Raw genomic sequence first — 16,359 nt, 5'->3', positions numbered from 1 at the left:
ATACTTTATAATAAGTAAATGTTATAATATATAATTATAAATTCACAAAGAACGAAGTATTCAAGTTTTACAAAGTCCCATTAAAGGCTCCGTACGACAAAATAAACATAAAATTAATGGAACCAGCGAATTAAAGAAACTATTTGTCACTCGACTTCGGTTACCATACGAGCTTGTACAGCTGTTATTTCTCAACATTAATTATTCCAATGGCGCTGTTGCTACAGTTGTAATTCTCTCTAATTAGCGCCTCCACAATATATCTTTGATATATACGACGTTAAGTATGTATAAATTACGGCTTAACAACTTAACTTGTTTTAAGACAATCGGTCGTGATTATTTGGTAATTAAATTAATTAAGCTTTACAAAAGTGTAAAATAGAAATAAAATTGTTGTGTGTAATAGTTAATTGGTTTAGGTATACCCATTGCATTTATACAAAAGCGGTCTTAGTAAATTATTTAATTATTTAAATTGTGTTTGCAACGAAATGTTAAGTAAATAAATTTAAATTCTGGTTGAAATCAGAAAAGCTGATAATAAGAGTAGTAGTGAAACATGGGTCATAGACGATATACAAAAAATAGTAAGGGCATTGGAACATTCTATGAAGAACCTGAAATGGAATTTTTGAAAACCATAATTCATTTCATTTTCCCGTGTTGATTTTTTTCTTTGCGTTACTCTACGTATAGATCGCCTGATATGTCGCGTCATTTACGAGTCCGATTTCCACCGTGGCACCAGTGCTGCTGAAACGGCTCATAAGATTAATTATGTATATAGCAGCATGTTGCGAGTTTTTGGATTCAAAGTATTTGTTCTGGAAACTTCGACCTGCATAATAAGCCCCGTGGAAGAATTAAAGGTTATTGTAGAAGTGGATCCATTGCGAACTACGTCTGAGTTAGCTGCAGGCTGCGGTGTTACTATAAAACTGTATTAATACACTTGAAGCATTACATAATTGACATACAAAATTGACTCCGAAAAAGTTTCTTGTGAGCGTTTGGTGGGCTAGTCCCGGGATCGTTCATTAAACTTTCTTAAATCTGGCCGGACGATTATGGCAGATGTCTAATGTCTGCAACTGCAAACCATGATGGAACAGCTAGCTGCTACAACCGAGACTGGTCCAGCGCTATAGGCCGCTGCTGTTTCACGACAACCTCAGACCACACACCGAACAACAGACTTGTAGCAAATTAGAGGTGCTATAATTGGAATCTCTGAGACATTCACCGTACTCTCCCCGGACGCAAATCAAAACCGTCTTCAAAGAGTTTATTGATTTCCGTCCGATTGTTTGTTTTTGTATGTATAGAGATCATTGAACTACCTGTAATATGGCAAAGGTACATGGACAGCAATGATTAATATCATATTTGAAAAAAATCTACTTTTAATTCCTCCCATATAAAACGACAATTTCATATGACCCGTATATATAACATATAAAATAAATAATTAGTAACTAATACGCAAACACAAAAGTCGCAAACACTAACTACTTACTGCTTTTGGAGTACAGTCGAGGAGAAAAGACGTAAGGTACAAGTTCAACTGCCCAAATTAAAAAAATTAGTTTGTGCCAGGTGGACCTTCGGTGACCCTATAAACATCACAATACAACGAGGTAATGCAGCCAGCATTAAGGGTACCTTGCCCGTATTATGTAATTGAATATTGTTTAGAATATTATTGTTATGAAACTAATGTGTACGTTTCGATAAACTAACAGACAACTGACCACGCTGTAAAGTTACATAAGCTTGATTTAGGGCCTGTTTCACAATGTCCGGATAAGTTCCAAATAAGCTATTTATTACTTATTGGTAGGATAAACTCGTGTTTGTTGCGTTTCACGACTGTTAAATAGCGCTATAGCTTATTCGGAACTTTTATCTTCCAAAAAAATTATGTATTACATAGCTATTTGGTACTTTATCCATACATTGTGAAACAGACCCTTATACTCTTAAATGTAACTGGCACTCACCAATCAATAAGTGCAATAAAGACATACAGGCAAAGAATTTGACATTTAACCATCACGCGACATGAACGTTATCATACATACTAAAAGATGCAATGATTGCATTGTCGTAACGGTGTGTAAAATTCCAGTTACGAGAATAAATACAAGCCATTAACCATTCAAATAACCATTTCCAGTGTAAAAACGAGTGATTGTTCGGCGACAAATTGTTCGCTTAGATTACTTGCGTGATAGAGGCAGTTGAGTGTTGTGTGAATAACGCGATTTTAACACTTATTCATAGGAAATAACACGTTGAGCGTGAAAATGCCTATTATTACAGCGTTTAAGGAATTTTATAGATTTACATTAAAACATATTTAACTCACTAACAGTGGGTCAAATCATAGATTTTGACGAGGTGTTAAATACTAAGTTCTAGGTGATCGTCATATATAAATAGTACAATTTATTTATTTTTATACTATATTAAAAACGTATATAAAATAATTCTACTAAAATACGTAGCATAAAGTTTAGAACCATATTAATTTATTCAATTACGAGATGGCGTGAAACGGTACCAACGTATAAAAATACGTTGCAAAAACCCAAGCCGCAAAAATACATTTCGCACAGTTGTATGTAAATTACATACCTCGCAACTCTTTTAAAGGGCTCGTATATTGAGAGTTTTTAACGTGATATATTATTCCGAGCAAAAGAGTGATACAACGACAAACCGCTATTTGTCGAGGTGGGTCGGACATAAATCACGCACCCCACGCAGACACGATGGCACCACCGTTGTGAAGGTATTTGCTCCATTTTTGACGCTAAACTCGAGTGATGAAATCGACGTGCCTATGTCAATCGGGGTGCCACTTCTGTACGTACTAGATAAGACAAATCGTAGATGCAAAACTTGCGCTTTGCGTTCACTTATAAGGTATGAATGACACGATTTTTTATAGGCGACGTAATTTGCTTCATTCGCTATAACTAGTGTATATATAACCAGTAGTGATTATATATCGATATACGTTCAAATTTATTTATTTAAATGTACAGCAAAAAATGGCATCACAAATTTTACACACATACACATCAATTATATTAGAACATAGCTAGCAAGGGAAAAAAAATTAAAAAACAATTAGGTAATAAATTAAATAAAAAACACAATACAATGATAAAAACTAAAAAAATATTAATAATAACAGCTGTAATAATGTTAAGTAACCTATCAGGTAGTTTTAAGTCGGAATGGTATTGTTATTAGCATTAGATCTAATAAACACATTAAGACAATACAACAGATAAATCTCATTCAATCCGACTACAATCCAAGCCATATCAAGAAAGTACGTACTATACTTTCCATATGTTTAGGTATCTTTACGTAAACATGTTTTCGTCTAGTGTAATTCATATGTATTTTTACAGAGTCCATGTACCCGAGATTTGCAGAACCTATACCGAATGTTACCGTCACTGTCGGCAGAGATGCATTGCTTGCTTGCGTCGTCGACAATTTGAGAGGGTTCAAGGTATTATTTTATCATTATGGTATACACAAATCAACCTTATAATTTACGATGTGACTTACTGCAGTCTTGAATTGTCCCTACGTGAACCAAATTGCCTGAGCCTTTACTCTGTAACTTCTAACAGCCATACCGAATTCAATAACAAGTTTTGTTCCGCGCCAACCAATGCTTGCGACATCAGCGTTAATATTCTGAGGATACTAAGATAACTTCATCTAACTAGAATACGCGTTAGTATTATTATTGGAAGTTACGGATATCCTGTACGATGTAAATCGTATTATAATTAAAAATTAAGATCCCGATAAATTCGATATAAGAAATATCGAATTTAAAAAACGCATTTGTTTTATATTGTTATATAAATAATAATTATGGTTTAAAGAAATGGTAACTTTCTAATACACTTTTTAGATGAATAACTAAGAGAATATGTTAAGTAATTACGTATTTAATTATATTTTTATTTTATAGTTTATAAATATTTTTACGACGTTATATACGTACAATTAATATTCATGCCTTTTTGGAAATACTGCATACTGCATGTTGATTGTTTAATTTAAAATCATGGTAATACTTGTAATTGCAAGGACCATGCTTCTTGGTATCTTACAGGCCACGACTATTTGTAGAATATGTGGAGCTATAAATTCTAGAGATTAAATAAAGTGTGATAAAAATGGGATAGCATGAAACTTTTATAATCTTTTATAAATTAAAAACTATGTCTATTTTAGGTGGCGTGGGTCCGTATGGACACTCAAACAATTCTAAGTATCCACCATAACATCATTACTCAGAATCCCCGCATCAGTCTCTCATACAATGACCACAGGTCATGGTACCTTCATATAAAGGACGTGCACGAAGTGGATCGAGGATGGTACATGTGTCAAGTCAACACTGACCCCATGCGATCCAGAAAGGGATATCTTCAAGTCGTAGGTATGTTAAGAGCTAGCGTTACTTATTAGTTTCCTCCCCTCTAAGTTATCATATATGCAGTGGACCATGAAAAGACTCAAAATTATTTATTCATATAGGTAACACAATGTACATTGTACACTTATGAGCGGCAAAAACAGAAATGTATATATGAAACGCATCTAATTTACAATAACTGCCAATTCTCAAATCAAGGGCATAGAACGGAAGAAAAGAACTGTCAATAAACTCTCCGCCATTAGTTTTAATCGCCAAGTTTTACAGAAAAATAGGAAATATTTTATAACACAAGTGTCAATAGTTTTACGGACAGTTTAATTCCTTTTAAAACCCAAGTCTTATCTGTAATAATATGTACAAATAGGTTAATTAATATTTAAGCTATATTATTACAATAAGAGTAGTTACATCAAAACATTTATCTATATGTATTCCAAACATCTTTCAAAACTTAATAAATATTATTCCCTTTTGTTACGTCTAATTATGTCACTTGAAGACAAATTTCGGTAATTGTAATTGAATTCCAAGTAATTACAATAATTAGAATCAAAAGCAACTTTTCAAATTATAAAAGTTTTCTTACAAAGTTTCAAGTACAAGGAATGAAATTACACGCTTGAAGTGACACTCGCATCTAGTTAAGCAATTTAATGGAAGCACTAAACGGTTGCATGCAAGCTAATTATCTTTGGCATTCACAAACACTACATTGAAAGGCATCGACGCTTGATGGAATTCGTCGTTATAGCTTCTTCTTTCTTTGTAGTGTATTGATTTTGATTATGAAATTTACGATAGTTTTTCTTTTATAACCCTTTATTTTACCATTTGTAGGTTAGGTAAGTTAGTAATAAGTTATTGGCTTTATGACATTGAAGTTTTTTTAGGAAAAAAAATGGTTGGTGTTTTTAGGAAAAAAAAATGGTTGAATTTTTTTAATAGACTCGAAAACAACGAATTTATGATAGTACTATAAGAAGTACTTGTTAGTCAGTACTAAAGAATTCAGTCCGAAGCTTTTGTCTTGAGTGAACTCCAGACAAAAACATTTGCTTACAATTGAAGAGCTCTATACCAAATTAAGATTTTATCTGACCCCATGTCCCATTGGAGTTTACGAAACAACCAGGATTTAGACCGGGAGTTCAAATTCGATTACCAAAGTTCAATATTTAATTAGTTTAATTTCCCAGTTCCACCATCAATCATTGACAATATGACGTCGACTGACATGGTGGTAAGGGAGGGTGCTGATGTTACCATGGTATGTCGAGCATCAGGGTATCCTGAACCCTATGTGATGTGGCGGCGGGAGGATGGACAAGATTTTAATTATAACGGAGAATCAGGTAAATAATTTTTTTACCTTCTAAGTTGTATCGTAAGTTTAAATTTGGGTTAGTGCTTAGTAATAATTGCCTACAAGTAATTTTGTCTATTTGTAATAACATTACAAATTTATAATATAGTATATTTTTTGCTTTGTTCTAAAAACTCATTTGAAATTTATTATTGAATTTTATTATAAAGATAGATGTTCGAGGTTAACAACCTGCACTCACAATAATATTGAACCTTTATATCCGTAAAGAAAGAAGTAGTTTAAGAATATATAATTCTATTCCTTTTATATAATATCTTTTTCTAAAAATATCTTGCATCGTTTACTTTTTTTATTTACCTAATAACCAGCTAGATGCGTGAATATAACACTAAGCCTGGATCATACATCCATAGTCAATGCCATAACAATAACTGCGTTCCATCTAATGGTTTAATTTAAAAGTTTATTGCAATATATATATTACAAGTATGCAATATATATAATACAAATGTTACTTGTAAGATATATGGTAATAAATATACAATTTAGACTAGTTAAGACCAAATGTAGTTTATTTCGCAGTTTAATACGTGGGTAACACTGAAATGTTTAGAACTGGCCAGTTACAAACATTGCTAATGAAAACTTTTTTTTAAATTTCAATTTGGGAACTCTTTGGTAGCCTAATGTAGTGTATTCATATGTCATTTGTTTTCATAAATTGATATATTGTTAAGAACCGGAAAACAAAAGACAATCAGCTCAGTGTTTCCTTTTGAGGATCGGCCAACTAAGGAAGTCAAGGAAAAAAGGTGATTGCCTCATTCATTGGTCGGTAAGGACATTTTGCGTGAGCTGTGCTAGAAGATGGAAAAACAGTTACTGTAGACTGATGACATGTCCAATAGACTGTTGTCTTGGAAAATATTTGAAAGCAACGCTCTCGAAGCACTATCCTCCTTCACCACGACAGCGCATACGTTGAATATTTGACTATGGCAGGTGTCAAAATAATGTGTCATCCGCCATACAGTCCTTACCTGGCACCCTGCGACTTTCATTTATTTAAGAATTCAATAACTAAAGATAAATTCGAGGTATTCGCTTTACGAGCCCTGAAGGCGCGGTGAAAGCATACGAAAAAGCCATAAAAAAGACTAAGAAAGAATAAGCCCACTGCTTTTCTCAGTGGTTCCATCGAATTCGTGTAGAGAACAACAATAAAATTATTGGTAACTTTCCATATTAAGCCGTTTTTAATTTTCTCAACATTTAAGTGTTACCTAGGTTAAAGCGGGGGACCATAAATTAAAAACTACTTATCTATAACATATTCGAGTCCTAGCATGTTCTATTTAACTGTTTCTTATCGTCAAACTGTATTATCGCTGTGATCTCTGATCTTTTACAAAAATACATTTTTTCAAAGCGTTTCGATAGTAAGACAGCTACCACAACACCATAATTTTTGTCTTATTCATCCAAATATATCTTCGACAGTAAGTGTGGTCGACGGTGAAACACTCACTATAACGAAGGTATCTCGCCTGCACATGGGTGCATACCTGTGCATTGCATCTAATGGAGTGCCACCTTCAATTAGCAAACGCATCATGCTCATGGTTCAATGTGAGTATTAGCGCTAATCTAAGATTATCTGAAGCTCAAATTGTATATCTGCACTAATTTGTTATAAGCTTCGTTATACAATAAGAAAAATAAATTATCTCTTAGAAGCTGGACGTTTTATCGTATTCTGTACCATATAAATTCGATAGATTTATTGTTACATTGAGCGGTTCATATAAAACATTATTTATTAACGAATGATACAAAAATAATAAATACGAATTATTTATTGGGTCACAAATTAACTTAATCTTATTTCAATAAACTGTATATTAAATAAATTGTAACTTTTAGTAATTTCATCATCATAACTCAACTAAAAATTCTGCCCTCTATTTATAAATGTAATTGCCAGCTGCAAGACAGTTTCGTACTTAGTAGTTGCTTTGGTTGCAACCTCTGTTGACACAACGGTCATATTATAATAATAGTACCCATTTACATATTTAGTTTTCTATTTTTGATTGCTATATTTAGCGTTTTTAATTAAAAAAGCCTTTTTTTATTATGTACGTAAAAAAAATTTGATTCTCAAATTGTGTTTTCTTATAGTTCCTCCGATGTTATCAATTCCGAATCAACTAGAAGGCGCCTATCTAGGACAGGATGTAACGCTGGAGTGCCACACAGAGGCATATCCCTCCTCTATCAACTACTGGACAACGGATAGGGGAGATATGATAATATCCGGTGAGAGTTTTACTGTACGATAGTGATAGAGATAAACCTAAGTTATATATAGCCGTAGATAAACTTAAGTTATAAACTTAAAAGGATGGAGGTCTGCCAAGGATAGAGAGACGTGGAAACAATTGGGGCAGGTCTATGTCGACAGACACCACACCAAAGTGATTGCTAATTAATTTATTATTTCGCTACGAAAATTAGATTTAAGAATGTTTGTTGTTGTGTGCTCTGTTTTATAATAATAGAAAAAAAGTTAAAAAAGGCAGCGAATCGGGCTTCTATTATTAATATTATAATTAAGTAAGTCATTAATTTGTAACTGACAATGATAATATTCGTAAGTAATAGTTAAGATTTTTTTTATATAATAGGGGGGCAAACGAGAATGCGTAGCCCATAGACACCCATTTTTAGTGGGTACGTTACCTTTGAGGGAAGAGTACGCTCGAATTTTGAATTGTTGGAGGTCGTATCTCTCAGGGAAAACCCCCGTCGGTAGTCGATTCCACAGTTCGCTAGTTCGCAATAGAAAATGCCTTGTGAAATGGACTGTGGAAGATTTCCAGCCATCAAGGTGTTCTATCTCAGTAAAATAAAACTAATTTGAATACTGACCAATTAAAGATGGTCGTTTTTGCGCCATTAAATTTGACAAAAATTGCTGTTCATTTTATAATTATAGTATGTCTCGGTATAGAAATTGATATTGTGTTAATGTGTTGTTTTTGGTGCAGGTTAAGGTATTAAAGAGAAAATATTATTTAATAATTTTACCGTCTCAGGTTTGTTAGTCAAAGTCAAAATCGTTTATTCATATAGGTGACACAATATACACTTATGAACGAGTAGCATTAAAACGGCAAATATATTTTTTACAAATACATTTATAAAGGTAGTGAAGGTAATTTATAGCGAAGTACTTTTACACTCAGGAAATATGGCAACATAGTATTATCGAAGTCAATCAAATGTAAGTAACAATGAAAACATTTCCAGCAATTCTTTGTTGCTCATTTATTTAGTTTACTGCAGAATACGATGTTGTGTGAGGTGTTGTTTTGAAAAAATAATACGTGACGGAACATGTGACTCCTTTTATTTAAGAAGAAATAGAAGCGTCAGAGAACACAAGATGCCTTATTGCGAACGACGGCTATATACTTGCGGAAGTGCATGCCGCTATCAAAGGTGACTCATAGATATTTGACAGAATTTTGCCTGTTCAGATATTGTTTCCCGAGATTGAGTTGACTGGAGTTACTCCCTGGCAAAGAGAACAGTGACATTCGGGATCCGAAAGCCCTTAATCCGCAAGCATTCGCCTAGTGACGTGGTTGTGCGGACGGGACTAAATGTTACAGAGGTGAGAAGTTACGTCAAGCTTGAGGGCTTCTGCAAGTCGACAATGTTATACCACTTCTCTTGGTTGTTAGGGGGACCGAATTCAAAGTGAACCGGGTGTAGATCATGTAGCACCTCTACGCGCCTTCGCGGCTGAAGTGCTACGCTGCGTAGAACCGCTATGTCTAAGACGTCCGATGGGAGAAGGCCTTAAATATCAGAATAATGCGCGTACATACATAAAAATAGACGTTCTTAAAAGCTACATAATATATGTCTTTCATCACTTTAATTCACAATATTACAAAGAAAATTACATAAAATATTAAATCATAATTAACTTTGTGAATAGATAGAAACCATACATCATATTGTACTAAATAACGTGCTTTCAAAATGTAACATTGTACGATTCTATCAATGATTTATTATCCGATAATGAAAATAGTTTCCTTGTAAAGGAAAAAGCACTTCTAATACATTGTGTGCAGTCATGCGTGAATTAAATACGTTTGTACCAAATAGCACTGAATATTTTGCTCGTAAGCAATTCGATTTCTGCGCGATCAATTTTTCGTACACTGTTGACTTCCATTGTCTATTAAAGTAAAAAATGTTTTTATGACTGATGTTTAATGACCAAGAAGGTAAGTCTGTAATACATGTGAACAAATATTACTGAATGAATAATGATCATAATCAAATATAATCCATAGAATCCGCAGCAACTTTTAACGTTGACATAAATTTGAAAAGAATGCAATTATTAAATAAGTGCCGTGACATGGGGTAGACAAATGCATTTGTTTCATATTTTTCATGGTTATCAGTCTGGGCTTACCAACCTAAATCCGATGTTGAGGAGACATTTATACTAATAAAATTGACATTTACACAAAACATTGACATTTACACTAAAAAAACCTTGACGTTCTAATATTAGATATATTAATTATAATACTTATAACTAATATATATAATTACTAATATTTTTTCTAATGTAGTTGAACGATCAAAAGTACAATTTGTATGTAGATTATAACGTTCGCGTAGAGGATATTTCTTTACACAAAGCATTTGTTGAGGAAAAGCTCTGGCTATCCAACGTATAACTTTTTACTTTGTAGCCATGTCATTGCCTGAAGGGAAAACTGTATTTCGCAATTCACTATTTTTGCCAAACGAAGTTTGTTGTGAAATACGTCAAACTAATTTAATGTTATTTGGGAAACTTTATGGATTAAACTCATCCAAAAATGGACTCGTAAAAATAACTGTATTCGTTGTATCCTTTTTATATTTAGTACATAAAAATTAGGTTTAAAATCCACATTCATAGTTTGTTGTATCACGTAAATGTTTGTTAACTTGTGTTAAAGTATTACTAAAATAGGTACAATTTACACCTAATAATTAGACGGACTTTTAGGTTATTCAGATCGTATCTAAAAGTAAATAGCAGCGAGCTAAGTTTACATATAAATAAGTAATGACTTTAAATAAATTAACACAAAAAGCAATAAGTACACACGTATAAATATTTGACTACCAATATATCAATCCTTTTTCATTACTGACATTATTTTACATTTTTACACCACTAACCGAATATTGTTCAGACGCTTACAAAACCTATAAATATTTTAAATTGAAATTTTCTTAGATTTTTTCGTCAAATTCTGTTTTTATCCTGATTTTTGGGACAAAGACTTCATAAAAACCATGGAAATCGGTACAGTTCTTAAGTTATAAGTGTTTTAAAACCCCTACTTTGTTTTTTATATATGTATACATAAACGAACAATAAGCAGGAAATTTATTCCAACAAAATTGTACTCAGATTTTATAATTGAAGTAGAAATGGAAATTGTAGGTGGGAAATACGAAGCGATTCCAGTCGACAGCGGCTACAACAAGTTCATGATGCTCAAGATACGGAATATTACGAAAGAAGATTTCGGTTTCTACAAGTGCATCGCCAAGAACTCGCTCGGGGAAACTGACGGCATTATTAAACTTGACGGTAAGCCTTGCTTGGTGTTTTTCTTTATTATTGCTTTATTTTTCCAGGCAATGATGCATATAAACCTGAAACGAAATTTCATATTATATAATTTGATACTAATACGCCTAAGCAAATGAACTTACCGGTGTGATATAATAGTTTATAAACAATGCAGCAATTCATTATAATTACAGCAGTAATCTTACCTTACCAATGCAATAATTTATCACCTTGTATATCTGCATTATCCCAATTTAAATCACAGTTTAACAAATTATTACCTTTTACAAATTAAACACAAATAAATACTATTTGATCTTCGAATATGTGTTCACTACCGTTGGTTTGCAAAGAACTATTATTTATATATTAATCATTTAATACTCCAACACCCTAAAATAGAATAATATATATGTATTATGTTAGTTCGTGAGCTATTATACTATTTCAAACAAAAGTATTGATTTCAACAAAACTATTATTACTGTGCGTCCAAATGAATAGAAACATATCTGTATCTACATAGGTTTAAATATTTTATACAAGAACTCAACGCTCAAATATAATTGAAAATATATTGAGTTACGACAGATAAATTCTTATTTGTTGCAGAAATACCGGCCCCGCCGTCCGCCTTTACGACCACTCAGAAACCGGTACTAGACAACCAAACAATAAGGAAAAAAGGTATGTGTGCTTTGTCAAACAGACGCGGATTCCAGTTATAAAAAAATCAATTTGAATTTCAAACTTAATAGATCCTACGATACATAAAGTGAATATCATGCAATAATTAATGAAGCTGGCTTGCACACTTATGAATAAAATTCAAAGTCATTTTCGGTGTCGGCACATTTTAATTACATGACGAAAACTCAATATTGAAATCGAAATTCATTGAACAAATGCTTTAAGCTTGATAATACTTTCTGCTCTTAGTAACGTCAAAATCGTGGCCAAGCCTACTTAATTTTAATAAAATAACACTTAAATATTACAATGAAAAAAACTCATCAGTTTTTAATTTTAATAAAATTTAAAAACGTATGTGGTTTTCCAAACCAAATTGTTAAGCCTCACCTCAGTCTCGAAGATGGTGCTTAGTTTTGGGTAAAAACAAAAATAAATAGAGAGAGAGAGAGATAAAGCTCTTCTCCTTCGACTGACTTTTTTTTATCTATCTGCAATCAGCCTCTTGGCTTTTATCGTTTAATATTATTATTTGTTTGGTAGCTTTGAGGTATTGCAAACATAACAATAGTGTAAATCTACAGGGCAACTTATTCAAACAAATGAAGCCATCAGCTCCACATTCCAAGGTGAGGTGTTTGATGGACAAATACGGGATTTTGGTATGTAATATACAAGTTAATATACTTATACAAAATATAGCTTTCACTCACTTTCTTATATTTGAATAAAAAATGAAAAACTGTTTCACCATGACCAAACTAGACTAGTAAAATACCATATCATAGAACGATTTGTATAACACATAAATATATATTAGGAATATTGTTTACCTATAAATTTTAAAATTAATAATAATTAAATATTGATAAAAAGAAAACTAAAATAAATTAAAAAATGTTTGTTCATGTAGCAGTGAACCTCGCTGTATTGCGATACTTATTTGTTGAGCACGGAAAGCTTCAGGTCTGTGGTCTGATACTGTCTTACAGGCGCCATCTTAAATCTTTAAGCAGCGCCTGTGAACTTGAACCTCATGGCTCAAGAATCTCTCCACCAAAGACAATAACAATTATTATGGATATATTGAGTTTAATTTCTTATATATTTTTCCCATGAGCGTTTTAATATTAAATTGTAACTATTATATATAACTTGTATTCCAATAAAAAATAAAATATAATTTATAAATAACGGATACATCAATTGTTCGTATTTTATGTTAAGTTAATAAAAATACAACGATTTATTATCCAACAATATTTTGTTCCAGATTTCTACGAAAACTCGGCTCTGACACACAATTTGAATATTAATTTAATACTAGTATATTGTTTATATCACATATTTTTAGTATCCTGATGTAAAATTTGTTTAATTTCGTGATAATTTTCGCAAGTATCAGACGTTTTAATGAAATACAGATATTTTGTTAATCATGCGCAGGCTTACTCTGTAAATTCAATAGTTATTCTGGTATTCCGAATTCTTATATTTTATCATATTGCATACGACACACGTTCTTTATTATATAAGATTAAGCTTGCTGTGCTATTGGTCTGTGAAATCAATATCGGTTTCACAGAGTAACCCTGCTGATAACACCTATCTTATGAACCTTAAAACTATAAATGAACAAAAAACTGTAAATCAAGTATAACTATTCTTAACAGAGTTATATTTATTTAAGAAAAACCTTTAACAGTTAAAACTGTATTTCATTAAAACATGTTCTGTATCAATACGAGTTCCTTTATGTCATGCTGAACAGACAATAACATTATTGAAGTCTGCGACCGAGTTTGTACGAACCTGGCATTTGTAGGTTTAGACTAAATGAATGACTAGATGTTTCAATGTGATTGACGTTTTCTTTGCCAAAGAATACCGACTTAATATAAAATAACTCTGCGAATTTGAAGGAATGAGCCCGAATAAGAACGCTTTCGTTAATGCTGTTTATAAATTGCTTTGAGGTTATTCATGATTTAGTTAACGCAAACATAATACACTTTATTTATTATTAATAAACATTGCTAATAGATGCTATAAATGCAGCTTATTGAAATGTTTGGATTTTTCAATAACTGCGCTTACAAAAAATAAAAGCCAGCGTAAAATATTGCCTCATAGTAAATCCTATAGGATTAAAACCTGGACTGGGACGCCCAAAAAGGGCAGTCATCGCAGTCCATGGGCATCAAGACACACCCAGGTTTGCCGGCCTTTGAAGGAATACAGTCTTACTTTGAACAGTTGTCGTATTTCTCAAAGGCCACTTCATTCAACGCTTCAGATATTACGATCACAAATGACTATATTGTGTCAATGAAGCCAGATAGGTTGTCAACGAACAAACGAAACAACTGACTAGACAATTAAATTCATTTAGTCTAAACTGGAAATTTTGGCTTTGTTTTATAGTAGATGTAACGTCTTATGTATAAATTAGATTTAGGTCGAATTTTCTACATCGATTTTGTAAATTTTGGATAAGCCTTGTAGAATCTTAGACTAATAAAACGAGTCTTTAGTTAAAATATAGTATTGCGCTCTGTAATTTACAGATTTTAAAACAAGATTACAAATGAAATTTGATTCACATTTTGAATGTGGAACAAATACTTGGTAGTTATTTTTTTATTTGTAATAAGTGACACATGAGTAATATACAATCTACAGAATCGTTTTTCGAATAAAACTCATGCTTGGTTCACTGTTTTTGTAGTAAACGCACAATTCCAAATATAAACTGCCTATTCTAGAATTTAGATCGTTAATGTTGTTTAGGAAATAAATTGCTTTATTTTATAGGATACACATTGTTTTTATTTATATATTGTTTTAAGTAGATCTTACCCAAATGTAACTGAAATATTGTACTTATAGACTATTTTATCTAACAGCTGTTAAAAGTAAAAGCCAAACCATGAAGTGACGTTTCAATAAAATCATGCTTTATAAGTTGTTGTTATTTATTTGTCAACTGTCATCGCTCTTCAAATCCTGACATTCGATATTTGAAAATAAAAAAGTGTAAAAACACTAACCTACCTAACTTATGATTTATTTGGCTTTGCCTACGTTTCTGAGAAACCTTTGCGTCATCTACATAAAAGGTTGCTCCAACATACTATTAATTTCGCCAGTGATGGAGCTAGCAATAACAGTTATTTTTGCGGTGGTGTCGGAAATAGAGCGCTTTCAACTACTTTTGCTAACTTATTCAAAGGAAAATACTTCACATACTAATACTAAATACATAATACATTGGTTACTTAATGAATATAATGTAAAGCGGGTTGTTAACTCTCAGCTAAAAAATTGTTTCAGATTTCGAAGGTGCAGCCTTCTGCCTTTCAATACCACTATTTCTTATGTAATAGAGGCAGGAGGCTCACGTTATGTTAAGTTTATATTGCCCCAAAGCTAGCAAATGCGTTGTCTGCCTTTTTAAGAATTGGATTTTTTTTCAAGTGATAATTAAGAGACTTGATAGATTTAAGTCAACAGTTTAAAACAGCAAAGTTAGCTTAGCTATAATATTTATTCATAGTCGTTGTTAGAGAGTTATTTGATTAATCGTGTAAGTCGAAGAATACGGCTCGATAAAAAATACCAGTGAATACCAAATTAGGTTGGTTTTATCTACATTTAGTATCGCTAAATATGTTGCTAAGCACGAAACTCGAGGACAGCTACATTAATTCGAGTAATATTTTAATATTCATTAATTATAAGCTGATAAAGGTTTCTATAGAATATTGGAAAATTTTTGTTTTTATTAGTACGGATGTTTTTAATTCGAAAAACAGATTACTCTCTAAGGGGTAGCGTAGAAAAAGCTCCATATGTTTGTAGTCACTAAAAAGGTAGGCTAACCAAAAAAATCATATAAATAAAACTATCAGTGCGAGGATTATGCAACTTAACTATTTTTAAGGTATCTTTATGTAAAAGTACTAGCTGACCCGGCAAACGTTGTTTTGCCATGTATATTATTTGTAAGAAACATTTTTTTGTCCGATTTTCAGACCTACCCAATATGCACACAAAATTTCATGAGAATCGGGAAAGCCGTTTCGGAGGAGTTTAACCACAAACACCGCGACACGAGAATTTTATATATAAGATTTATCTCATGAGACCAGTTTTTAGAACCAAACACATAGTCAGCACACAAACATAAACTTTCAATAA

The 16,359-nt window shown here is 32.2% G+C and overlaps 1 protein-coding gene across 2 annotated transcripts in view; it reads left to right on the top strand.

The window, feature by feature from the left end:
- LOC110995281 (lachesin) overlaps positions 1-15,110 on the top strand; it is a 29,233-nt gene extending 14,123 nt beyond the window's left edge. Inside the window, exons 3-11 of one of the 2 annotated variants that reach the window (XM_022262365.2) lie at positions 3,429-3,532; positions 4,273-4,480; positions 5,677-5,832; positions 7,308-7,436; positions 7,989-8,126; positions 11,338-11,487; positions 12,082-12,156; positions 12,744-12,821; positions 13,433-15,110. In XM_022262365.2, the coding sequence (XP_022118057.2) occupies positions 3,429-3,532; positions 4,273-4,480; positions 5,677-5,832; positions 7,308-7,436; positions 7,989-8,126; positions 11,338-11,487; positions 12,082-12,156; positions 12,744-12,821; positions 13,433-13,521 (1,127 nt within the window). In that variant the 3' untranslated portion in view covers positions 13,522-15,110. Of the gene's footprint in view, positions 1-3,428; positions 3,533-4,272; positions 4,481-5,676; positions 5,833-7,307; positions 7,437-7,988; positions 8,127-11,322; positions 11,488-12,081; positions 12,157-12,743; positions 12,822-13,432 lie in introns of both variants that reach the window. The other variant, XM_045632432.1, reaches the window with a different exon arrangement.
- Positions 15,111-16,359: the final 1,249 nt, after the last annotated feature.

Source organism: Pieris rapae, chromosome 19, assembly GCF_905147795.1.
Source record: "Pieris rapae chromosome 19, ilPieRapa1.1, whole genome shotgun sequence".
Classification (NCBI taxonomy): Eukaryota; Metazoa; Arthropoda; class Insecta; order Lepidoptera; family Pieridae; genus Pieris; species Pieris rapae.
Note: the sequence above shows the minus strand (reverse complement) of the source record. Positions and strands in the feature narration are given on the sequence as shown.